Source organism: Anopheles maculipalpis, chromosome 3RL (assembly GCF_943734695.1).
Source record: "Anopheles maculipalpis chromosome 3RL, idAnoMacuDA_375_x, whole genome shotgun sequence".
Classification (NCBI taxonomy): Eukaryota; Metazoa; Arthropoda; class Insecta; order Diptera; family Culicidae; genus Anopheles; species Anopheles maculipalpis.
The window spans coordinates 57,710,709-57,736,254 of NC_064872.1; the positions used below are offsets into that span (position 1 = coordinate 57,710,709).

General features: G+C 43.4%; 3 protein-coding genes across 4 annotated transcripts in view; 1 reads left to right on the forward strand and 2 right to left on the reverse strand.

Moving 5' to 3' along the window:
- Nucleotides 1-25,546, forward strand: part of LOC126563378 (programmed cell death 6-interacting protein) — a 292,351-nt gene that overhangs the window by 207,904 nt on the left and 58,901 nt on the right. The window lies entirely within an intron of this gene.
- Nucleotides 4,219-9,125, reverse strand: LOC126561679 (FAS-associated factor 1). Its single transcript, XM_050217973.1, has 11 exons — nucleotides 9,048-9,125; nucleotides 8,628-8,696; nucleotides 8,200-8,557; nucleotides 7,785-8,121; nucleotides 7,305-7,712; nucleotides 7,079-7,209; nucleotides 5,454-5,602; nucleotides 5,219-5,373; nucleotides 4,999-5,135; nucleotides 4,430-4,905; nucleotides 4,219-4,330 (listed from the first exon to the last, which is right to left on the reverse strand). The coding sequence occupies exons 1-11, from the start codon at nucleotides 9,084-9,086 to the stop codon at nucleotides 4,250-4,252; spliced, it is 2,340 nt and encodes a 779-aa protein (XP_050073930.1). The 5' UTR covers nucleotides 9,087-9,125; the 3' UTR covers nucleotides 4,219-4,249.
- LOC126561279 (centromere-associated protein E) lies at nucleotides 13,349-24,681 on the reverse strand. The gene is made up of 8 exons (XM_050217259.1): nucleotides 24,543-24,681; nucleotides 22,874-24,461; nucleotides 19,945-20,115; nucleotides 18,674-18,971; nucleotides 14,701-18,241; nucleotides 13,768-14,357; nucleotides 13,559-13,693; nucleotides 13,349-13,474 (listed from the first exon to the last, which is right to left on the reverse strand). The coding sequence occupies exons 1-8, from the start codon at nucleotides 24,679-24,681 to the stop codon at nucleotides 13,349-13,351; spliced, it is 6,588 nt and encodes a 2,195-aa protein (XP_050073216.1).

The window sequence follows — 25,546 nt, forward strand, 5'->3', positions numbered from 1 at the left end:
GAAGGTCCTTTGTGAGTTCGGGGACACTTGCCAGCTCGGGGTTCTCAGTCAGTAACTATAACGAATTTAATTGCTACTATGCAAAGCACACTAGCATATTTGACAGATGTCATTAGTATTGTTTATCAAAGCAACCTTACAAATTACACATGTAGAACGTACCGCACCGGTCATAAAAGGAAAACTAAAAGTAATGCAAAAAAAGTATAACAAATAAAGGGCTGCTTGGCGACCATATACGCAATAATCACAAAACGTGCAAAAATCAATTTCAAAGCTCAACGAGCCAGCAAAACGGAACGGCAAAGCAAAGAGATCCGTTGTACCCGGTATCGTACCGATATGGTCCAAAGCCGTGTTTGCGGTTCTGTTGAATTTTTTTTTTCGTTCTATTACTGTTGGTGCTTGACGAAAACTTCGACAAACATCCAAACGAAGCATTCAAAATTACCCTCTACCTTTCGGAACGCACACACCGGTGGCGAAATTTCGTGTGCTGAGGCAACACACACGGGAATCAATAAAAATTCTCGATTCTACCATGACTCGATACTATCTGGAAGTTTTGTAGAAGAAAATCTAGCACAAAGTAGGGCAAAACAAAAACTTTTTCATTGATTAATTGCATCATAATTTGCTTTAAAAAAAAAAAAAAAAGAATCCACTGATAATTAAAAACCGAAACCAGCAATCTCTGATAAAGCCATGCTCCGTCTAGGCAACTACTGCTTTTATCAATTTATATTGACAATTGTTAAACGTCATCTTGTCGCTATCTTTGTGGTCCAATAAAACCAGACCCTTCGAGACAACCTTTTGTACAATTTTAACACACAAACTTGCCTGTACGGAGATAGTATCACAAAACACTTACACGTCCTAATCAGCTGGAAACAGATGGCCCAGGGTTGGGGTGCCGGGTTGTCTACGGAATGGCTGCTTGATGCTGCTGTTGCTATTGCGCCTGATATCCTTTCGATCCTTCTTCCTTCTACGTCAAAACACGGTCGCCATCAAACAACTGACGGACGACGGCGAAAGCAAAAATAATGGACGAATTCACATACACGCACTTCTTCAGCGTCAGAGCTTTTCACCAATGAAGGAAAACTGGCTTCACAAAATGTTTCACCAAAGCAACACCGAACCAAACTCCACCGGCAAAATCTGAAACACCTATTTTGGCCTATCCCGATTTTTTACTCAACACACAGTTGACGCACTTGTCGCAACACACACACGCTCAACACATGTACACACATAAACACGCACGCACAGCAATAATACTGCGGCAACACACACAACAAGTGAAGAAAACACCTGCAGTTGAGGACGAAAGACAGCACACGATGCTTCGAGGAAAACCCGTTCTACTGAAGGGAAAGATTTTTTACTTCCCCGAAAAGGAGCCTTTGATTTTCCCTAGTAACTCGGCCACCGTTCTTCGTATCCACCGTATTATTGCATCGGTCACCTTACTAATGCTGGAAGTTTCATGTGTTAATCTTCCTGTCTGCTTGCCTCTTGACTGTGCCACTCGATATCAATTTTCCACCAACTACAACTGAATCGGTGATCCTTGTAGCGCTGGCGACTGTTGATGGGTTATTTAGGGCTTTTCCCCTTCACTAAATGGCGTTCTGCTTTTCCAGCAACTATTATTCTTCACGAGCCGCGTCGTTCCGGTTTTCGGGCCAGCACCGTCGTCGTCTGGGTCGTCTTTAGTATTGTGTGTGCTTTTTTTCTACCTTTTCTGTGTGAGACGACCCACTACACACCCGTCAAAAGAAAGAAAACCGTCCGACCGCGCTTTGAATGAAACAAACGATTGAATGGGGAAAGGGAATCGACGCGGCTAACAACCCGTTGTTGTTTGATGGTAAAGCACGGTCTCCACAAGTCGATAAGTTGACGCAACTTGTGTCAAGGTACGTATCGAGTCAACATATGTAAACATTCGGTTTTGTAGTAAACTTTTTCTATAATAAACGACGCCCAGCGAGGTTCAAATTAAATTCTCGTACGTTGTTCTTTGTTGCATAAAATATTTCCCCATTTTAAAGTACAAACATGTCATGGAAGTTGATAATGTCCGGCAGCAACAACGTTCGTTCTTTTAAACCCTTAAAGTTATTTGAATTTCTAAACGGGCAGAGTGTTATACAAGAATTAATTTGGAAATAAAACTATAAACGGCGTACTTCATTATAAAATATTATTTTCAAAGGTTTGTTAGGAACAAAGCTAGATATGATAATTTGGAGTAGAAAAAAAAACAAGTTTTACTCGTTCATCAGATCAGTTAAACCAATCCAACTGAACGTAGCACCTGGATGAGCTTTACGCGCGGACTATTAGCGAGAGCGAGGTCTCTAGAAGCAGATCTTGGACAAGGTCCGTTAAACGAAGTATCTTGAAAGATGTCTGTTAGATGAGGTTTCTTTAATGAAATCTGTTGGATGATGTCTTTTTTGGGTAAGGTCTCTTGAATAAGGTCTTCTTCTTCTTCTTGGCGTAACGACCTCTAAGGTCATGCCGGCCATTGAAATGGCTTTCTAGACTGCCGATAGATACCACGTAGTTGGTTAGTCAGACCTCACCACGGGGGGACGGTCCGGATGGGATTTGAACCCCGGTCCTGCCGTTTGTAGACCGGCGCCGCTGTCGCCTACACCACCGGGCCGCCCCCTCTTGAATAAGGTATCTTGGACGATAACTCTTGGATGAGATCTATTGGATGAGGTTTTTTCATGAGATCTCTCGGATAACAACTCTTGGATGAGGTCTTTCGGATATAGGTCGCTCGGAAGAGATTTCTTGGGCGGGGTCTCGTGCAACAAGATCTCTCGGATGACGTTTTTTCGATGTGGTCAGTTGGACGCGATTTTTTGGAAGAAATCTTAAAGATGATCCCACTTGAACGAGGTCTATTGGAAGAGATCTCATCGATGTGTATTCTAATACAAGGATCATTTGACGGTGACGCAGCAAGACGGCCGGGCGAGTGGTTGTCTATTGTATTACCCATATATTTTCTTCCGAGGTTGAAAATTGAACATAAAAATAAATTGTTATCTTTCGATGTAAAACAAAAAACACATCCATCCCTGAATATTGCTTTTTTTGGCAGACCAATATTATTTGATTTACTTTTCATTCTGCTCGATGTTGCTATTTCTTACAATGTTTTTGCCTCTCTAATTTGAATGTTACTTTTTTCCCCGCAGCATGTTCTCTGCATCTACGTATTTGCGCTGCATTTGCACCACAGAGTCTTTCGTATGGCGGTGATGTTCCATCATCATCATCCACCGTCCCAGACACGACACCCCAGCAGGAGATACGAACGAACGCCGAAGAACTTAATCCAGTTAAACAAGAATCTTACTGACGGTACTATGAATATGCTACCCCCTCCTGTGTCAACCTTTCTATGTTTGCCGCTGCTTTCACTTACAGTTTGGCGATTACAAATCATTATTATTCGAATCCTTATGCAGATAAGCATCAATCCTACATATCCCAGCAGACCTGAGACTCAATTAAGGGCGATTACTCTTAAGAGGAAAGGGAGTAAAAAGGAATTGTCAACATTCACACACACACGACACGCACGCACGCACAAATACACAACACAAAAACATTCGTTTATACATAGTTTTACTAAGGAACTGAAAGACTCCGGATAAACAAAAACCCCCCCTAAACAGAACAGCCAAATACACAATTTTAGCAAATGCTACAACCTAAACAACGGCGTGAGTAGACAGAACAGAAAATTACAATACATTTAATCACACGATCGAGCCGCGCAACAGTTTCCATAAGGAAGAGGTACATTACTATCGGGCGCAAAAACGAAACAATAAAAAAAACTCATTTAAAATCATGCTTAAATTCTACATGTTAGTGCGGGGCGTATTTACGAAGCATCACCACTTTTAGCCATAATATGCATGCGTTTGCGACGTTTTGCTTTTCTTTGTCCTCCTCGCCTAGTGTCGATAAAAAAAAACCACAAACAATTTAGACCGTAGAACCGAGGTAAAGAAAAACGCATCAAAAAACCTATCGGCTAGCACAGAGCGAGGGACGCGGGGGTTGTGTTTTCAGAGGAAAGGAAGGAGGCGGGGTTGCGATCGATACACAGTTGTCTCTCTCTCTCTCTCTCTCTCTCTCTCTCTCTCTCTCTCTCTTTCTCTACTGGCACACGCATTCGCAAACGTTTCACTCGCATTACATGGTTCAATCATCGTTCCTCGAGGATCAACGTTTCCTGCGGATATAGCTTAAGTTCCTTCAGCGTGCTTTCGCGATTTAGCGTTGTTAACTGCAAGATAAATGAGAACGGAAACATTGAAGAGTAAAAACGTACCATATACAGCTGTGTGTTTAATCATAATTTTACACAAAACAAAGCAATACTTACGTCTGTACGAGGCCAGCCTGAGAACACTTTAAACTCATTGATCAGGTACCCCTCGGCGGTAATATAGTTCAGCAACAGTTCCAGCGGCGTATCGACGGTAAACTTGCGCTCAAGCATTTCTCCTGCCGGTGTACGCACCCGGATTTTGGTTATGCTATCGCCGCTACTTTGCTGCGGCTCATCCGGCACTGTGCTGCGGGCTTTCGCCCGAATCAGCTCACGCTTTGCTTCGTTTTCCGCTCGTTCCGATTCGAGCCGGCGCCGTTCGGACTGCATCATCATCTCCTTCTGCCGTTTGGCTTCCTGTTTAGCGCGATCCGCTTCGAGGCTTTCGCGGTAGGCCGCGTCCTGCTCGAGCTTTACCTGCTCCCGGGCGAACCGTTCATTTTCTTCGCGCAGCTCGATCTTTAACTGTTCGCTGTACATGTCGGACGCTTCCATCAGCTTTGACAGCAGATCATCTACGCCCACATTACCTAAGGCGAAATGGAACAAACATGGAAATTGTTAAAAGAGACCCCCAAAATGTGGAGTTGTGATGTGCTACATCTCGCAACCTTGACACTTACCATAGATCACCTGAAACACCTCACACTGGCTACGATTTTTCGATATCACAAGAATGGCCGGTAACCGATCGGTCGGTATGTTGCGCACCGTTATTGAGGCCGTCATGCCTACGCAAGCCGATATTGATGATAAAAACCTGCCAATAGGAAACACAAAGCCAAAGGGTTACTCTATTAGCGCTCTATTCTATGCTGAACCATTCTATTAAGATAAACTTACATATTTTTGTTACTTTCAAACGTCAAATCCCACCCATACAGGACGAAATGTTCCAACAGAATTTGGATGATACTTTCGCAGGCTAATAGCTGGCCGCAAAACACGTTTGTCAGCACGCTTCCATCGTGATGCAGATAGATTGCCAAAAGTTTGCGCTGTAGCAGACAAAATTATTTATTACTTTTATTACCTAACAGTCCAGATATCGCGTCTAGACAGGTGTGATTTAACTTACGTCTCGGGCCGATGGCCGGTGGCAGGCTTCCTTCAGCGCATCCTCCAGGCTACCCTGGAAGAACATTGGGTGCTGCGGCCCAAAGCGTTCGGCAAAATTCTCCACAAACTGTATGCTTCCAATCGTCTCATCGTCTACGTTGTCTGGTACTGGAAGGTGTAAATTGAGCGAATGAATGATTAGTTAGTATTATGGCAAAAACAAATAAAATTGTATTTCTTCGTAATGAAAAAGGAATCCATTATCTGACTGTAGTGGACAGTACGCCGTAGAGCCGTCATACTAAAATAAATAAATCTGACTGTAGTCTCTGACTGATCGTGCATGATCGTAATAAGCGAAACAATATTTTCATACTCTGGATTCTTGCTTTCTGTTAACATTGCATACCGAATTTAATCTTAAGTGTATTCTCCATTGTTTTGGTTGATTTAGTTTTGATTTACTAGGTATTGGCATGGGACACTAATATATTCTATAAGTTCTATTACTTTTTGTTAAAAAAAAATCTTTCAACCGTCTGCTTAATCGTAAAGTTACCATGTTTACGTTATTACGCCTTTCCAAAGTTACGGCCCTAAGGTCGGAAATGCATTTCTGTGTAGGAAAGACTAAATATTTCAATTGCTATATTCTTTAGCTAAAAAAAACACGATCAATATTGAAACACGGAGCATTAAAAAACACGGAGCAACACCGGAGTAATCCGAAGTGCACTGCGGAATCAATTGCAGATAGCTGTTTATACTTCGGATTCGGAATCGAAATCGCTGTCGATACTGGAGTAATTGCGCATTCCCCCAAACAAGAAAAATATTTGTTCTCTAACACAAATTTGTTTATTTGTTGGTAACAAACGTTGATAATGAAGCAAAAACAGAACGCAAATCAACGAAACGGGTTTATTATCAACAAATAAACAAATTTGTGTTACAGAACAAATACTTTTTTTGTTTGGGAAATGAGGCATTGCTTCGGCATCGACAGCGATTTCGATTTGGAATCCGAAGTAAAAACAGCTACCTGCAATTGATTCCGCAGTGCACTCCGGATTACTCCGGAGCAAATTTCGGATTACTCCGAAATAACTATTCCGCAGTAATTACTGCGGAGTTACTCCGATTTTTTTCCGAAATAACTCCGGTTTTTACACGTCGGAGCCGGAGTGGTTTAATTAATCCACTCCGAAGTTCCTATCACTACTATAAACTCAAGAGATCCTGACTAAGGCTTCCTTGACTTAGTTTACCCACAACTGAATAGTCAATCCTGCGTACGGGGAAACGGTCCAGTCGAGATTAAATTGATTAAGATTTAAATTTTAAAATGCGTTGTGCACGCACAGACGCCTCCATGTGCTTAAAAAATCAAATAAAATTAATTCTTCTTCTTCTTGGCTTCACGACCTCTAAGGTCACGCCGGCAATCAAATGGCTTACTAGACTTGCCGATACCACGTAGTTGGATGGTCAATCCTCGCTACGGGGTGACGGTCCTGATGGGATTTGAGCCCCGGTCCTGCCGTTTGGGGCATTGGACAAGCAACACAATTTTTAAACGAAAACAAACTTTAAAATACTGAACTTCCTTTTCCCCGCTTATACAATACATCCATTAATACATACTTAAACGCTTCTGCTGATTTATGATCGGCGTTTCGGTGAAGATGTCATCGTCGTTATTGAAGTCGGACGCATCCTCAAACTCTTCGCCGCTGCTCTCCGAATCGATTGGAATGATCGGTAAGCTGTCGTTGCTAAAAAAAAAAATACAATAATCGTTAGTACATTACTGCTCTACCAACCATAACACAAACACAATCCGGAACAATAGCTGCCGATAGTCACCTACCCGAAGTTAAGCACCGGACGGCTGCCACTACTGCTGCTGTGACTGTTGTTGGCGCTGGTGCCCGCACTACTGCTGAGCGCATTCAGCAGATGGCTGTTACTATTACTGATAGTGTTATTATTATTATTATTATTACTTGGCTTGTTCGCTTCGTCCGCACGCTTTAGTAGCAGATTGTGCTCCAGCCCCAGCCCCGACTCGGCCAGCGTCGTATGGTTGGTAATGTTGTTCGGCCATCCGGACCACACCTGGTGGCGCACCGGGATGTCCGTAATAGTGTACACGTGATTCTTGATCGACAGTATGTCCTGTTGAGCGGGAAAGTTTAGATGCAGCAGCTGGTTTTCGGGCTGTATGTTGATGTGTAGCAGATACATTTGCTGATTTAGTGCCGCGTGAAGCTCCACGCTAAAAGTTTGCAAACCAGAATAGCAGGTTAGCCATCGGATCTACATTTTGTTCATACCGCTCAACACTTACTCAGCGTCCCCGAGGAAACCTTCCGGCGTAAGATCGATCAGCTTTAGGTTCACCTCCTTCCCGACGATGTTGAGCGCTTTCAGCGGGGTGCTAAGGTTCGAAATGTCCTTCTGTTTGCCCGGTTCCCAGCCTTTCAGCGCCTGCCTACACACCGGTACCCGTGTTTTGTCGAATATTCTCGCCTTCAAATCACCGATCGTCGCCTGGTTCGAGATCCTGATCTGATGGTGTTCATTTTTAAACTGCACATTAAACAGTACATCGAGCGGTTTCGTGTCCAGACAGTTGAGGGCGGTACGAAAATCGTGATTACTGTTGGATCGCGACGAAGATGCACCTAAAACGGAAACGATTTCATTAAGAGCATAACGATTCGTCAAGCAATTTTCATAGTTCGATGTATTCGTGATCTTACCAACATCGGAAATGTTAAAAGCCATTCCACTACTGCTACTACCGCTACTGCTACTACTGTTGCCTACATTCTTTTTGCCGGTGAAATTCATTTTCACCGGTGACGGAACCTTTATTTGGTCCCTCACGTCCGGCATCGTTTCCTCCAGATAGTTAAGATTATTCCCGTACAGTGCTATATCGGAACTGGTGCCAGCAAACAATGCCGACGAGGACGTCGCGGCACTGTTGTTACTGTGTGGTGTGCTGCTGCTGTTGTGCCCGCCATTACTGCTGGCTCGATCGCTCGCACTGTATGATGAGACGGTTGCCGTCTGGTGATCAGTCGGGTCCTGTGGCAGTACGCGCTGTATAGCAGACTGTCGGGTAAAAAAAAAAAAACGTTAGAATTACCAGATACCATACATGAATCGTTTTATGTGTACTTACAATTAAATTCCAGTTGGATGCTTCAAGGTGGAATATAGCTTCGGCAACATCGTCGATGGCCGTTATGCTCTGCGGAAAAGTAAAGAGAACACAATTAAATATTAAAGAGTCCAAACAAGAAAACAAAAAACACCCTAATGAAAATCAAATGCATCACAACCGGGTAACAGGACAAGACGGGTCGCCTGTTCTGGGGTAGTTGTGTGTAAAAATAAATAATGCTGACTCGGCATGAACGAGTTAAAAGTAGCACAATGTATACACACACATTTAGTAAACGATCGAAGACAAAGAGGATGTCATTCGCCGGTCTCTCTATATACCATACAGACCAATTATCTACTTCCATCCCCCGCAAATTCACTTTGTTTAAACCGCGTGGCATTTTCCGGTGTATGTTTTCCCTTGATTTCGACTTACCTGAAAGTCGGCGAGAATTTCGTCCCGATTTTCAGACATTTTATGCGGCGCTCTCTAGCCCACCAGCCCGGATCGCTCTCCTGGTTTGCTATTTGGCACCCGCTGCTACTGTCCTTATCTTAGAGGATAATTCGAATGGAAGCACTATTGCTGTTACTACTGCTTACTACAACTGCTGGACAGCGGGCACCACTACACCGTTTTTGGGGTTTCACTTTACGTTTGGTTGCTATGGTGTTTTCAAGGCCTTCTCCGACCGGTAACGACGTTTTCCAATCGCAGCCAAACCAGTAGTCAGCCACAAAAGTTGCATGTACGCAGGACTGCCTCGTCACTCAAAGGACCCTGGCGATGGGGAAATACAGAATAAACAACAAAAAAACGAACGATTAATTATGGTGCACCCAAAGCCATGTGCCCACCATAGGTCGGTCGTGTCATAATACTAAAAAGTGCTACAAATTTACTAAAATAGGTTTTCTGAATTATCAAGCCCTCCACGAAATATTAGTTAACATGGGTGCACAGGAAGTAGTGTAGGCTTCGCGTTGGGGGATGAATAAGTGATTTAATCGGAAATTCTCTCCCCAAACCCGATCAACTACGGAGCACACACCAAACACGTTCTTGACCGTCGACGTCGTCTCTGTATTGTTGTAGCAATGACTTTGATTTCTTCTTGTGAACAAGAAAATTGCACATTCGACACATACACACATACCACATCAAACACCCCCCCCCCCCCCCCCCCCAACAAACACATGCTTCGGCCAGATGAAGCTGATAGAACCAGACTTTTAGTCTCTTGGTCGCACAAAATAGTAGTTACTTCGAAAAAACGGATAGAAAACAAGATAGAAAGTGTGATTGCTAGCAGTAAGTACGATGTACCGACGGTGTGTGACGGCACGATTGCGCGAGAAGGAGATGCAGGATATGATGGCATGCAAAGAGTCAGCGAGATGGGGGTGGTAGTATAGCGCGGATTGGGTAGAAGACGATGACCACTATTACTACGCGCTATGGTGTTCGCTCGACGACGAAGAGAGCATAATTCAGAAACACAGCTCCGGAGTGTGGAACAACGACGTGAAGTGAGGTGAGGGACACAATTGTGATGGAAATTGTTGTCCCTCACCCATCCTCCCACCAATCCTAATTCGTTGCTTCTGTTCAGCAGCATGATTTTGTTTTTCCGTTTCTATTTAAGGGATGATGGTGTCTGCTCCGTTTACTACTACACTACTACTACTACGTCTACTACAAGTTTCTCTCCTTCTCACTCTTTCTAAAATGGCTTAAGCACTAGAAACACGCGGATTGATTTTGACACTTCTATTTCATAGTGTCTCAGTGCTTCCCTTTATGGAGGCCCTTTGTTTGGGGGAAGGTCTATTGGATCCCTTTGTACTTCTTGTGCTACTCTGCTTCCGTGCGTTGCCTTCCACCCTACAGCGCAGCAGGGGTTGAATTTTCACGTTGTTTTCTACCACACCACACCACACAGTAGATCATTACGTCTCGGTGGAGTGTTCGTTTGCTCACGACTTTTCGCTGTCTCTCGCTCATACTACGCGTGGTAGTGAAGTGTGAGTGTGTGCCTTTCACTCGCACTCGCTCCTTCTTTGTAGTGTGCTCACATTTTCTCTCGCGCTCGTGCTTCCGTGTCTGCCTTGATGTCTCTTTATCTAATAGAGCTGACTGAAATTACAACACAAAACAACTCTTGAAGGGCTTTTCTTGACTTTCGGATTGCCCCCGATATGCCAAACACCCGTTGCGCCTGGTTCCATTAGCACAAAATACACTGCAATCGAATGCAAATGCCATACCACAATTACGGCGAACTGGCCATCGGAAAATGAGGGAATATGTAAATGAAAATTGCTCACAAAAACAATCTAAAGTACAAACTACCATTCCGTATGATTGGTAACAAAAGATCAGTTGATTTACCCTGCTTGGCCACACGGCAAATCGCGTCGTTGTTTTGGAGAATAAAAGGTGCACCGCTCACTCTAGTGCTGTGCGCGAACTTCTTCGAAGAAACGACGTGCTGCAGGTTGGTTGGAAACACGCATCACACACACGCGCGCACACAGAAACACACACACTAGTCAGACACACACAGGATGGAAAAATAATGAACGAAATGTTACGCCGAATTTTGTAGATTCCTGCCAACGCGCTACTGTTGTAATTAGCCTTTCGTACGATGTTTGCAACAGCACGATGGTTTACTTTGGCTCCACTTTTATTAATATTTCACGATAAAGAACTGTCCGTCATGCCCGTTTCTTTACACAAATTAACACGCACACGAGCGCACTTAAAATGACAATACGCGTTTCGCAATTGTTTGTCTCTTTCTGTTTGGTGCTTTTGTTTCACTCACATGACAGCTGACGTTTGACATCTGGTTAGCTCGTAATAGTAATAATAATAACAACAACAAGAACAACAGCAATAAATCGTTAATCAAAGATTCATGAAACGTTTCGTCGATTTTTTTTTTAAATATCTTCGTTTAACTTAATTATTTTAAATAATTGTTAAACAGTATGTCTGTATTTCAGGATAACAGGAATAATGGAGCTACTTTCGGATATAACAAGGTTATTGCCTGGCATCTGGTTCCTAAGCTCAATTAGACGTAAAGCAACTCAAACTTTCGTTGTTAATTTACTAGTACTTTTTTATTTTTTCTACAAACATTTCCAGCAACAAGAGCTTTCCGATTTCTGCTAACTTTTATTTGAGTCTAGTTAATTTCTTTTCGAAAAATCTTACACAACACAGTTTCAATTATAATGGTTTTAATGCTTTAATTTATTGCACAGAGAACATGCTGTCTTGCTTACGACCGTTTGCCATTAAAATAATTACTCGTTGTTGAATTAATGTCCAGCAACTGATGAAACTACGTCGATGGAGCCGGTGTCGTGGTGGTCCGCAATTTGCGAGTTATCGGTTGGCATGTGGTCCGTGTGGTTTGAGCAAACGCCACGGAAAGTAAACCCAAGACGAGCAAGACGATGGCGACCAGCTTCATGATGAAGGATACAGTAGACTCACGGTCGATATCACGGTTGTTCACTGGCGATAGTCTATTCCACGACTAAACCTCGGAGCGAATGGAATGATGTGCTAAATATGCTTAAAAGACAAATTCGACAACATTCTGCGCCTCGTTTTGCACTCGTTTCGGGTTTGTCTTAACACGACTGTACAAATAAATCGGTGTACGGGGCCCTATGTCACTCGCTGATGTCGGTATGTGTGGCTTGAGTATATGAGCATCCAAGAAAGAACATTACGAAATTCTGAGTAACTTAGCAGGGCACTGTATGAGAATTTTAAAAGAATAACCTTTTGTTTGTCCTTTAGTTCGGTTGAAGCTAGTATCCTATATCAGCTTAAGCTCGCGAGTTCTTTTGGAGGTTCAATTAGGCTTCGACAATACGGCCGTAAATTCAGTTGCGATGAATTGTTTCGTATTTTTACAACCATTCCTGCAAGGTCATTAAAAAGAACGCTTTGCCACTTTACTGCTTTACAGCAGATATTCAAACACACAACAACGGCTGGTTGTATTAGCAGCTGAACATACATAAAAACAGCAAACATAAAATTCTCCAAAGTCTGGCTGAGAATTAAAATTGATCCTTTCACTGCCAATATATTCCAATGATATATTTAAATTTCAATAACCGACATACACAGCGGCACCTATTTAAATTTTAATTTTATTACATTTTAACCAACTTGTACTTGTTGGCACATTTAATGCTCATGAAACCGAGTTTGATACAGTCTTGAATCGCACAATAAATATGTACCGGCTTGCAGTTAATCTTTTCATAATTCAGTACAGTGCACACAAGTAAGGGTACAAACAGCCAAATTGCTTAATTACAAGAAGCGAAGAAACGATCGACTAACTACTTATCATAAGCACGCGGTCATGCGAAGGAACCGACTTTCCACAGAACAATATGGGAGACAGTACGATGTACTGAGTAGAGTTTAGTACCAAAAAAACGAAACAGATGGACTACATTTACTTGCACTACATACAATCTACTACTATACAATCAATTGTAACACATTAGACCACACAGTGAAATGCAATGGTACGGGATGTTCCTGCGATCGGAAAACGGACGGGGTGATTTGCTTAAGTATCTATTAACAGAAAACTATTAGGTCGAGGGCAACATGCATGTGCAAGAGCAAGATTTTTTAAACAAATATTTTTCTTGCAAGACTAGAACAAACTGCGTAAACGCGCAGTAAGCGCGCTAAATGCCACTCGTTGCAGTTCGTTGGCCGTTTAGTTTGTTTGTTTTTTCGTTCGTTAGCCGGATTGCCAGTGCCTTATAGCGCTCGTATTTGTCCCGATACATATCCGCCTCCTGCCGAGCAGTCTGAAGAGTAGTGTGGATCGGCGGTTAGTACTGATGGTGAATGTTTGGCCTACCGATTATACTGATATTGCTTTGCATACTTACATCACCTTCCGTTTGCAAACCAACGTCTGATTTGCTGATCGATTGTTTCCCTTTCATCTGATAGGTATTGTGGTAGATCTGGGCGTACCTATTTTCTGCCTCCTTTAGCTGTTGCCTGAGTTGGATACATTCGTTCTGGGAATACGAATTCAATCGTTTATAAAATTGATACAACCTGAAACTATTGAATGATGTACTGAATGACTCACCTGTATACTACGGTGTACGTTCGTATTTTCATTCTCCTTCTCAGCGAGTCCCGCACTCAGGCTGGATATCTTCTCATTCCGTATCCGGCACAGTTGCTTCATCGTTTGATACTTCTCGCTCAGCTTCTCGTACTGCTCCAACTGTTCATCGTATCGCTGCTGCAGTGCCTTCAGTTCGGTGCTTGTGCTACTTCCTCCTGCCTCACTAACTGCCACCAAACCATTTCTGCCGTTAGACACGATCGAAACGGATACCGCCGCACACGGACTCTCGTTCGGTTGGTACGCCTGTACCGCTTTATCACAGCGTGCGTTCTGTTGGCGACTGTGCCTCATACACTGGGTGCAGTGCCGCTTTCGATCCTTCCTTTCCCGATCGAGTTCCTCCAGTACCGTGTGCAACTCGTGCTCGATTAATGACTTTTCGCGGTGTTGCTCTTCGAGCTTTCGGCGCATTTCGGTTATTTCATTCTTAAGCGGGTTTGCCGATGAGATGAGTTTTTGTGTGTTTAGCTGACAGTCCTTCAAAGTAAGCTTGTTGCGCAGTTCCTTAATCTTTTCGTTCATCTCTGAACAGCCACAATCGGCAGCTAGGTGCATGGAAATAGAAAATACAAAAAAGATTAGGATCAAAAATTTTCTTCTACAAATTTGAAATAGTTAAATCGCCGTTATGGATTCCATCAATCATCGTACTCCTCAACTGCATGCAGTCGGTATCAAGATTGATTTCATACTTTCATTATCTACAAAAAGAACTTCTTCTGCTTCTTGTCTTAACGACCCACTAAATCACGCCGACCATCGAATGACCCCCCTCTCCCTAGTGAAATTTATTCGTCACGCATCCTCGCATAAATAATCATACTTCATACATTGGTCGTTTAGTACGGCCAATCGTACGGTATAAAAATACAAGCAGTTCATACTCACAGGTAGCATCCGTCATTGTGGCCATTTCCTTGCTGTTAAACAGCAAACCACGCCGATCGTCGTGCGTACTCTGCCGGCGGGACTTGCGCTCCTTGTCCGTCGTACGTCGCAGCTCGTCCACCTCTTTCGTGAGCGATTGATGCTTAAACCGCAGTTGATCGAACGCGCGCTCAAGCGATCGCTTCTGATGTATAGTTTCCTCGCGAACCTTCTCCGAATCTTGCACCTTCTTCTGCAGGTGATCAATCTGCTCAAGCTTCTCGTTAAAGCTTGACTCATGGCGCATGGTCGACATTTCATCGCGAAGTCGTGCTATCTCCGTTTCGAGACGTTCCAGCTCATCGACACGTTCCTGCAGCTGACGGCCCTTAAGACCATCGATTTGGCGCGCTTCGTTCAGCTGCTTTAGCAGATCTTCATTTTCACGCCGGAGCGCTTGTACAACGCGTCCGTCACCGAGTGAAGGCCGACCGGTAGCCATGAAGCTTTCGAGCTCTTTCTGTTTTTCGCTAAGTTCGCGGCGAAGGTTGGCGGATACTTGGCACTCCTGTTCGTACCGTTCGGTGGCTAGCTTGCTGTCTAGATTTTCCACTTCACTTTTAAGACTCTGCAGTTCACGTTCGAGCACGTCCCGTACGCTGGATGATTCTTCAATGTCCGCTTCGAGTCGTAAGCGGGCGGCAAGACTTTCTTCCAGCGATGCTCTCACCTCACGCAGTTCGTTGTGAGTCTGGGCGTGTTGAGTTTCGAGATGTTTCAATTTGTCTTCTAGCTCTGTAAGTTGCCGCTTCAGAGCGGCGATGGTGTCTTCCTGTTCGTGCTTCTCCCTGACGAGTGTATCAATCGTTTTGCGCTGCACTGCCTCATTGCTATCCATTTGTTCTTCCAAATTCACGATTTTAGCGGAAAGTTCCTGCACCGCGATGGTGAGATCATTATTTTCTTTACGGAGCTCTTCGAGCAATGTTTCCTTTTCCTGCTGCAGTGCCTCCAGCTCGGTGGTACATTTTTCTTTTGCTTCCATTTCCGCGTGAAGTCGGCATTCTGCTTCCTGCAGGCGCTGCTTTTCACCCTCAAGCGCCATGATGGAGCATCGCAACCGTTCCATTTCTGCTTTGGTCGACTGGGAATATTCCTTTTCTGTGCGTTCGCTTGCATCCCGGCGTTGCTTTTCCTCCAGCAATTCGGTACGAACCATCTCTAGCTCGGCACGTACTGTGGCTAGGTCACGCTCGAGTTGTGCCACCAAACGTTCCGATTCATCGCGACAGGAGCGTAACTTAGCAAGTTCTTCGGAGTCGGCGTTGAGAAGTTCTTGCTGCGTCTCCGCACCATCAATCTGTTCCTTGAGTAGTGCTTCATTTTCGCTCATCAATTGCAGTACGTTGGATTGAAGTGATTCTAGCTCCTGCTGTAGCGTGGCGTTCTTCTCCTGCAGTTCACTCTGTACAGCTTTATGTTCCTTCACCAAGCGTAACTGTTCTGTACGGAGTGTGTCCAGATCGGTAATGTACTTGCACATTTCTTCCTCCCGTTCCTCGAGCTGACTTTGAAAAGATTGCTGCTTTGAGCCACATACGGAATGTTCTTTCTCGATCTGGACTTTCTCGTCACTTAGCTGATCGACCATTTGCTTCAGCAATTCTATTTCCTGTTCGAGTTTCTTCTGATCAGCATTGAACGATACGCGCTCCATCTCGGCACCATCAAGCTGGGATTTAATGTTACTCATTTCACGTTCATTTTCGCTTAACCGTTCTTCGAGTGTTGCTTTCGCTTTTTCTAATTCCTGCACAAACGATTCCTTCTGCTCACAACCTTCGCACGTTTTCTGCAACAAATCACTATTTACATTTTTTATTTTTGTAAGCTCGTTCGTGGCGTCGTTCAACTCTCGTTCCAGTTCTATCCGCTGATTTTCAGCTTCTTGACAATCTTGTTTGTGCTGTTCTAACGATTTCTCTACTTCTCTAATATTTTCTTCAAGCGCTTGAATAGTTTGCTGAGCATTAATTAATTCTTCTCGACAGCTCTTTTCTTTCGCCATAATCCGGTCCCGTTCCTCCGTGAGCTGTGAGAGATCTTTCCTAGTGCATTCCATCTCATCACGCAGCTGCTTTAGCGAGGATTCGAACGATTCACATTTATTTGATTCCCGGTTAGTTAGAGTTGTGATTTCCTGTTCGTATTGGGTAACCTTTTGTTGCAGTTCCTCGGTACGAGCTTCTTGTGCCTTTAGCTGCTTGATCTTTTCCAGTAAAGATGCTTGTTCGGACAGAGTTTTCTTGTCCCCTTCATTGATCCGCTCTTGCAATGAAGCTTCCAGCCCATCCATCTTTAACAGCAGATTGTTGTAATCTTTTACAACTATTTCCTGCTCCTCTGCCAATATTTTAACTTGCTCCTTTTGTTCCATCTCTAATGATACGTACTTATTTTGCCACAGGGTAAGCTCGTTTTCAAGCTGCTTGACACGTTCATCAAGCTTATCATTTAGCTGCTGTAGTCGCTCCAACTGTTCCAAATCTTTTTGACGACTTTCGGTAGAGTCCTGCTGTTCCTTACGCAACTGCTCCAATTCTTTCGCCAAGCGATCATTTTCTAACGCAAGCAATTCTTTTTCCGAACGCTGTTCATCGAGTGCAAGTTTCATTTTTTCTGTCTCATCGCATACAGCTGTGGTTTGCTGCTCTTTAAGACGCTCAAATTCCTTCTTAAGCTCATCCTTCTTGGAGGTAATCTCTTCGTAGCGAGCCTTCGCTTCACTACATTCCAGTGCTAATTTCTCCTTATCGGCAACGATCATATCAACTTCCGAAGTATGCTTTTCTACCGTAGCTTTCAACGAATCGCACAAACTTTGCAGCTCGTCGCGTTCGGTGGTTAGCTTTTGAAGGGATTCTCGGAGCGTGCCAATTTCACTATCCTCCTGTGCCGTCTGATTCTGTTTGAACAAATCAAACTCCTTTCGAAGATTTTCATTGTCCTGCATTTGATCCATTAGCTGCATCGATAGCTCATCATACTCGGAGGTCTGTGCTGTGTACCTTGCTTTGCATTCTTTCAGCTCCTTCTCCAACTGTTCGATGGAGGCGTACTTGCTGTCGAGCTTCGACTTAAGCTGGTTCAGCAGCTCATCGCTCGCTTCCTGCTGGGAACACTTTTCCTGCTCGAGCATCTGAATGTTTGTTTCGAGCTGTTCGACAATTTTCACCAGCTCATGGATGGTCTTTTCCTCCCCGAGCATGGTAGCATTTCCATCGATGGCATTTGTTTGATTTGGATCGTCATGACCGTTCGGATGGTGCGTGCCGTTCGTTTCAGTATCGGACCCTTGCGGGTCTTGCGAAAGAAGCAGCTTGCGCAACGAATTCACCAACGACTGAGCGACGTCCTCCACCTGAACGGGAGGAGTTTGTTGGTACTGAAGAACTGCGTGCCGGACATGGTCCAGCTTGCGTTGGTGATCGAGACAGGAGGATTTTAGCTGCTCGATCTGTTTGTTGCATTCTTCCAGCTGTAGTGTGAATTCGTAGTTTTGCTGAAAATAGAAAAAATAGTCAAATATCCGATTTACGCGGTACTCGATTTAAGTAGATTTGAAAACTTGACAGTACTTATAGGTTATTATGTAGGTTTGCTTCTTGAGTTGAAAAACCGTTGAATTTCGCATTATGCGTGCATAAAAACTTGGAATTGTTTTTAATAAATATACATATTAAACGAAAAGGAGAATAATATTCCAGCACATTCAATAAAATATGACAAAATTCTACGATTTTTTTCAAAATCACGATGAAAAATCATTTTTAATTGTACGTTGAAAGATGTAAATTAGAATTCGATCTCTTAATATCAGATATAAATGATTTATCAAGAAATATTTGAGATGAGTGGATTTTTCCCCCATTAAGTCAGGAAGTTACTGTATACAGTTTCTATCTTGCCTCTCACATCCGTTTGTCAAACTTACCATCTCCAAACGCTTCATTTCTTCCCGCTTTTGATCGAGTTTGAAACTGTCGGAGCCATTGGCTGGCAATCCGGATGCACTGCGTGCCTCTTGCAGCGATTCTATCAATTCTTTCTCACGGGCTTCGGCACGCTGCCGAAAGCGCTCGTACTCAAACTCAATGCCGGTGAGCTGATTGCGATGCAGTTCTGCCTCTCGTACTGCTGCTTGCCGTTCCTTTACGGCTGAAGAGCGCTCGTTTTCTGCTTTAGTTGCTGTGGCCAGCTGGTGCTTCAGTTCAATCTCTAGATGGGTGCATCTGCATTCGAAAAATAAGGTAGGGCATTAGTAAATGGGGTAAATAATACATGGAAATGGGATAGAAAAATGCAGCGTTATGTTCCACTCGATTGCACATTGTTTTTACACAAAAGTATCGTAATAAGTAAGGGTTTCGGAGTATTCAAATTACTAAAAGCTGTAAACATCAATGTACGATAATGGGCATCCGTTTTTAATTAATAAAATAATCCATCTATGAGCATATAGCGAGTTTAATATAGTTTACTATTGATATAAAAGATTCTGAGAGCATCGAGGAGACGTTTATAGATATAGTCTAATTCAAAACGATCGCCAAATCACTATCGGAGATATACAGTGACCACCAATAAAATTAGACCACCAGCTTTTGCACAAGAGGTAAAAAATAATGTAACTGATTAATTTAGTAGATCGATTGTCCCATGGATTTTAAAGTATTGATAAACGCTTCAGGTGTTAAATAAACGACTGTTTTTTTTTTTTTAATCAACTAGACCAATAATCGTAATTGAATAAAGCTTCTAATTATTAACTACATTCAATAATAAGAGATGAACCTCTTCAAGCTGGTGACATTAAACCAGTGAACCTTTTACGATTTTCTTTAACGCTGCCAGCTGAGCATTGATTGTCTTTGAAATGGTCAGCCTTTCAGATGTGCTTTGCCTAAGTCAACGTTGGCAACACCAAACATACAATTTCAAGAACCTTCAATCTCATTAGCCAGATCGAAGATTGCTGGCGATACGGACAATTATCGCTAGCTGCGCTGATTTTTTATTTACAATTTTGCCACCACCAAAACACCTTGCACTCGATTGACAGAGTTCATTATCAGTTTAGCAATTACATACATTCGAAGAAATGCGACCAAACGAAGGGAGGCAACACACCGGCACCAAACATTGTACGCCTACACGATATACTAGTATGTACCTATAATTGATATGCAAATATTATACACTTACCGTTCCTCTAGCTGCTCCAAGCGTTGCTCCTTGTCATCGAGATCGTTTCTTAGATCCGTCAGAGTTGTTTCACGGGCGGCAAGTTCCTGCTTCAGATGTTGGGTCTCAACGACGTTTTCTAGCTTGGTAAACTCTTGCAACTCGATCAGTTCCTGTTCGAGCTCCCGGCATCTGTGTGTGTGTATGGATCAAGAAAAATAAATGCACAACGATAATATAGAAAATAGCTCCAAGAAAAGGGAGGAAAAGAAAATATATAAAGCAGCAATTCATAAAGATCACCAAGATTTCCGACCATTGACCCATAACATATCCCCATGTTGTGATGCAACACGCTACGATATGGTCTCAATGCAAACGATTGGAACCCCACAAACGAGGAAAAGAAACGACAAAAAATCTCCCCGCTTCGGGGGGCTAGCGTATATGTGGGAAATATGTTTTAAAAAAAACTAAAAGGGGATCGATCTGCATTTCGGCATTCGCTTAGCGATGCAAGTTCTCTTGCACGCATCGCAGCATTAATGTTGTCCCACGACGTCCCAAAAATGAATCGTTTTCACGGTGTACTTTTTTAACACAAAATCCCTCACCGCGTACTAGTGTATCAACAAACATTCTCATAAAACCGGACGGTTAGACCGTATACATCAGCGACGCGGGTCGCGCAGGAAACAACTGGCCACACGGGGGCTGAATGTGTTTGAGTGCCCGCTTCGTTTGTGAATGTTTGTGTCAACATTCCGCATTCTTCTACTTTGGTGTGTCTAACGTCTTGTATGTTATTTTTTCTTCCTTTTGGAGTGATTGAATAGCAAAAGACGCAACGTGTCGTCGTAGAATGAAACCTGATAAATCACCGTTTTCTCTAGCTGACGACAGTGTAGAGAGGGCGTAGATAATAGATCACAGGACATTATCACCTTTCGTGCGAACTTCTGGCTGATGAGAATAGATATTTCAGCAACACCTTGCAGATGCATTTTCAGCATTCAACTGCGAATAAATCACCGCTCAACTTACCAGCTGGCTTCTCAATAACGACGACCTCCACCAAGGCAAATCTTTAACGATAGCTGTGCTGTGCCGCACAGCACGGCCACACAACAGTAAAGCAGAACAAAGTGTTACTGCGAAACACACGACCTTCTTTTACTGCTCCTAACAACGTCCTCTCAAAATAAACAATAACTTCCCACCCCCCACGTCCCGCCTCCAGTATGTGGTGCACGAGCACGCTGTGAGTGAACCCTGCCGATTGCGTTCACTTCTACCTTCGATCGCGCTATTCGCGATACTGACATGCGTTGGCAACAAAACGTGCGCATCTCACTGAAGTTGCTCTTGCGGACGGATCGCGCGTGAACTCGAGCACGAGAGATATGTATAAGCAAAAGAGAATGATGAAGTGAATGCATTAAAACTCACATTTGGTGAGAAAATGGTAAATGTGGATTGCATTTTGAAGGACGGTAAAATGCAAGTTATTACCGGGCTGCCCGGGTCAGTAATGAATTATGCCGATTTAATTGATTCTTAAGATAAGTCTCTATCGATCCATTTGACATTATTTCGCTTGCTTTGAATGATATGATCTTCTTTGATGCTAACATAACCAATATGCGAACATTAAGCGAGTATGCTCGGGATGAGACAACATCTAAGAGAAATTGCCTTGTTATGTTTATTGTAAATCATCACAGGCGGTGTTGACCAACCGACAGTTGGCCTCAATATTGGGGTTAAATTTAAAAAAAAATAATACCAGAACATTAATCGTTCTCCAAATAATTTTAATTTGCACATGTTTTTCATGGCATATTTTAGAAAAACGAAAATCCGCATCGCACGTATCGCACCCATTTACACGACTTTCAGCTACAGGTACGATGATAAAAAATTGTTATTATTGTTTATTTTAATCTTCAACCCCGGGGGTGGCCAGTTGATAAGGGCGACAGTAGTGAACATGGGAGAAACGAGGGACAATTACCATCCATTCCGTTCCCACGTAGTGCAGATTGACTACAGGATTGACAGGATCTCGATACAGGATCAAGACAGAATTAATGTCATGAGTTCATGCATCTTCTTGAACCCTTCAGTCGATCAATGATCAACCATGCCCGAAACAGTAATTAAAATAAGATCAAACCGACCAGCGCTAGAAACGCAGGATGCAGGAAAACAGAACGGTCAACTGATGTTGCCTTGCCGCAGCCCAGTAATAAAAATGTACTTGTAAAGAGCCTCTAGTCCCAGAAGACGGTCAACGGGTTAGTTTACGTTGAATCGTCTGAAATCGAGCGATACACTAGCCAGTTGTGGGGCAAAAAAAAACACACACAAGAATACTGCGCTTCCCAAACCCCCAAGCGACGTGGTGCTCGATGACATACGTACATCCCAAACCATCATCTAAAATTAATTTCGGTCCTCCCTTTTTTTCCTTTTAAAGAAAAGGAAACAAAAGCAATCGCGTAATCCCTCAAATGGCAGTATGGGCCTAGCAAATAAACAACAATCTGAATCAAAACTTGTGTGTTTCCCTGTACATACGCCGGGAAGCGTATTTTTAGAGACGCGTAAACCTTTTCTCCATACGATGTGTCGAGCAGTGCGTTAGCCAGTACCACCGAGTACCGCCAGGCAGGCATTGCGGGCAAATGCGACGACTATTTGCCATCAAATATTATTTTCAGCGCTGGATCTATTTCAAGCCATACGGGACACATACACGCACGCACACAAAAGCAAATGTCGTCAAATTGTGTGTGGCGTTTCTGGTGCCTACATTTCCTGCATTTAGAAAGGGCGGGGAAACTACGCGGGATTGATGAGAAGATTTCCATTGAATGTTACCATACGCTATACGGATGTAAACTTCATTTGCACATTCCCTAGGTCGAGGTCATGACACAAAACTTACCGCTGCTCGTAGTTGAACTGTGGCGGTGAATCACCGGTTGACGATCGACGCTTCCTCCGCAGACTCTTCGGCGTGTGTAGATCCCGTTCCACAGTGGACAGTGGTGATAATGATGCTTTCCCGAAGCTTATTAGCTCACCCGGTACAAACTCATCACCTTCCGCAAAAGGATTTAGCAACCCGTTTGGCGAATTCGAACGAACCCGCCGTGCTAACAGATCCTTATTATCGAACAGCCCTCGGTAGTCTATTTGTGATTCATCGTTGCCTATCAGGGCTAGCGTTGCAGAGAATCCTCCACCGTCAATGGTGGTACCATTATCGTTCGACAGAAGATCCTCATCGACCGAAACCGTTCGTATGGCAATCTGTGGCGTTGCACCGTTCATGGTCACAAGATATTGGCCACCGTTATACGCTGACGACGGTGGTGGTCCCATCAGTGTTCGCCCTTCACCCATCAGGTCTGGCGTTGGTCGTTGGGTTGCCGCTAATCTGGGAATTTCCGTCGTAGATGGACACCAGGTACGGCGGCGTGCATTATCCGTCAGTGCCAGCTGTGCTGGGTTCGAGTTAATGAACTGATTCGTGCGCAGCGTGATGGCGTTCTGCAGTTCCATCATTTTAATCTTACTGTTCTTGTTCTGCTCCGATCGGAGCTCATTCTCCAGCCGTTTAATTTCTCTCTCGAGCCGTTTCATCATAGCCGCATCGGTAAGGATTTCGTTCACCTTCGGTTTGTTGCGGATGTTCTTGGCACGCATCGCAAAGCTCAGCGTGTAGTACGTTTCGTCTACCACAGCGGGCGTAATGTTGCAGATCATAGATGTGACGGCATTACCTCCAAGCGATGCTTGCAGGATTCTTGTCAGTTTCGAGTCACGATAGTTGATAAACTGTTTGTCCGAGTTTTCACTCAACTTTTGTATCACGCAGCTAAGCGACAGGAGGCTCTTGTTGATGCAGACACCTTCCTTGAAGCGGGAACCTGTCGCACCAGTTTGATCCGCCCGTTCGCTACCGGCCAAATCGACCAAATTCAGAATACCGATCTGTACCGCCTCATTGTCGAAACTGCCGTCTGTGTTCGTCGCACTTATTACCCGCGATTCGATCGTAATCCGGAAGATTGTGTGCGATCGGCTGGACCGCTCGTTCATATTCGTTTCACCAATCTTGCGCGCTTTGTTACCATCGTCCACGTGCTGTATGATCTGTTCCGCACAGTTCGTTATGCATTCCTTCGAGTTTACCGACACATCGCCGCACTGGTTTTCGACAATCTTTAGATTTGTGTTTGCCGTGTTGAGCAGATCGTGTATCTTTTCGTTGTAAATCTCGATGAAACCGACACGAATCAGGAACTGGCGTTCTTTGATCTTTTTTATCTGTTCGAATATTTCCCTCGCCGTCAGCGGTACCACACCCGGTTCTCGATCGTTTCCGATCATGGTGTACGTTTTGCCGGATGATGTCTGACCGTACGCAAATATCGTCCCGTTGATACCGTTAATGGCAGACAAAATGACTGGACGGCACACGGTATCGAACAGCTGCCGAGTGGACACGGTTTCATCGAATATGTGATCTGAAATGGTACAAAAAAAAAATAAATAAAGAATGGGAAGATTCATATGATTGTTCCCCCTAAGTAAACGAAACAACATACCAAACACGAACGGATCGCCATTGCCATCGATGGATGCGATCGTGTTATTCCGGATGCGCCATTGTGATATTAGTTTGCTGTCCTTCTCCCGTTTAATCAGTGGCCGCACTTTTATCGAAACCTTCACATTATCCGACATGGTTTCGAAGCCCTCAAAGCAATGATAGTTTTAAGACAAAAAATTGCTAACCTTTTCAGTTTAGCTTGCATGTAGCACAGGCCCTACTTTCGTAGTATGGACAAATACACTGGAATCGGTATAAAGGATACGATTAAACTGCGTATTTTCTCGCCGAGCTGTACGTAGCCATTTTACAAACGAAAACGCGCACACACAATAAGACTTAATCTGGCGATATATCAGAGCGTATCGTTCGAAATGTGTGAAAATAACACTCATAAACAAATTTGCGCATTCAAAGCGGTCATAGCCCGGCTGGGCGTTTTGCACAATCTGTTTCAACTGGAACTTTCCACATAATTAAAAATTTTCCACACGGAACTCAAAGAACTCTTACTCTGGATTGTAACAATAACATAACCTAGCACAAATAATACTTTTCACAAAATTCACAACACCAGACACTCTCACGCACCGTAGCAGACGCTGCTGCTTCCCCAAACGATACCAACGGAAATGTATTGTATAAAAGCCGTGCAAATTCCGCTAGAGCTAGTGAGAATTGAATTTAATATTTGAATGAAAAACGATATGTTTGCTGACAAGAAAGTTTTGTGCATGGCTTTAATTTTCAAGCAAATGTTTTTTTTTTAAATGTGGCGATTAAGCATCCGTGCATAACTTTAAAAAATTATTTTGATGAAAAATGATCTTTCAAAAATGAGAATATTTTTAATAAAACTTATCAACAATTCATCATACTTGAAATTTATAATTTAAATTAAAAACATCGATTCTGAAAAAAACGCTTGAAATCAAGCATGATAAAGATTAGGTGTGAAACGATCAAATGAAGAGAGAAAGAATAGCCGACAAATGTCAA

Coding starts and splice junctions, on each gene's coding strand:
- LOC126561679 (XM_050217973.1), bottom strand. CDS start 9,086: ATGTCTGAAAATCGGGACGAAATTCTCGCCGACTTTCAG. Junction 8,697..9,047: donor AAATTCTCGCCGACTTTCAG/GTAAGTCGAAAT, acceptor ACTTTTCCGCAG/AGCATAACGGCCATCGACGA. Junction 4,331..4,429: donor CAGGCTGGCCTCGTACAGAC/GTAAGTATTGCT, acceptor TTTATCTTGCAG/TTAACAACGCTAAATCGCGA.
- LOC126561279 (XM_050217259.1), bottom strand. CDS start 24,681: ATGTCGGATAATGTGAAGGTTTCGATAAAAGTGCGGCCACTGATTAAA. Junction 20,116..22,873: donor CAGTTCAACTACGAGCAGCG/GTAAGTTTTGTG, acceptor ACACACACACAG/ATGCCGGGAGCTCGAACAGG. Junction 14,358..14,700: donor CACAATGACGGATGCTACCT/GTGAGTATGAAC, acceptor CCATGCACCTAG/CTGCCGATTGTGGCTGTTCA.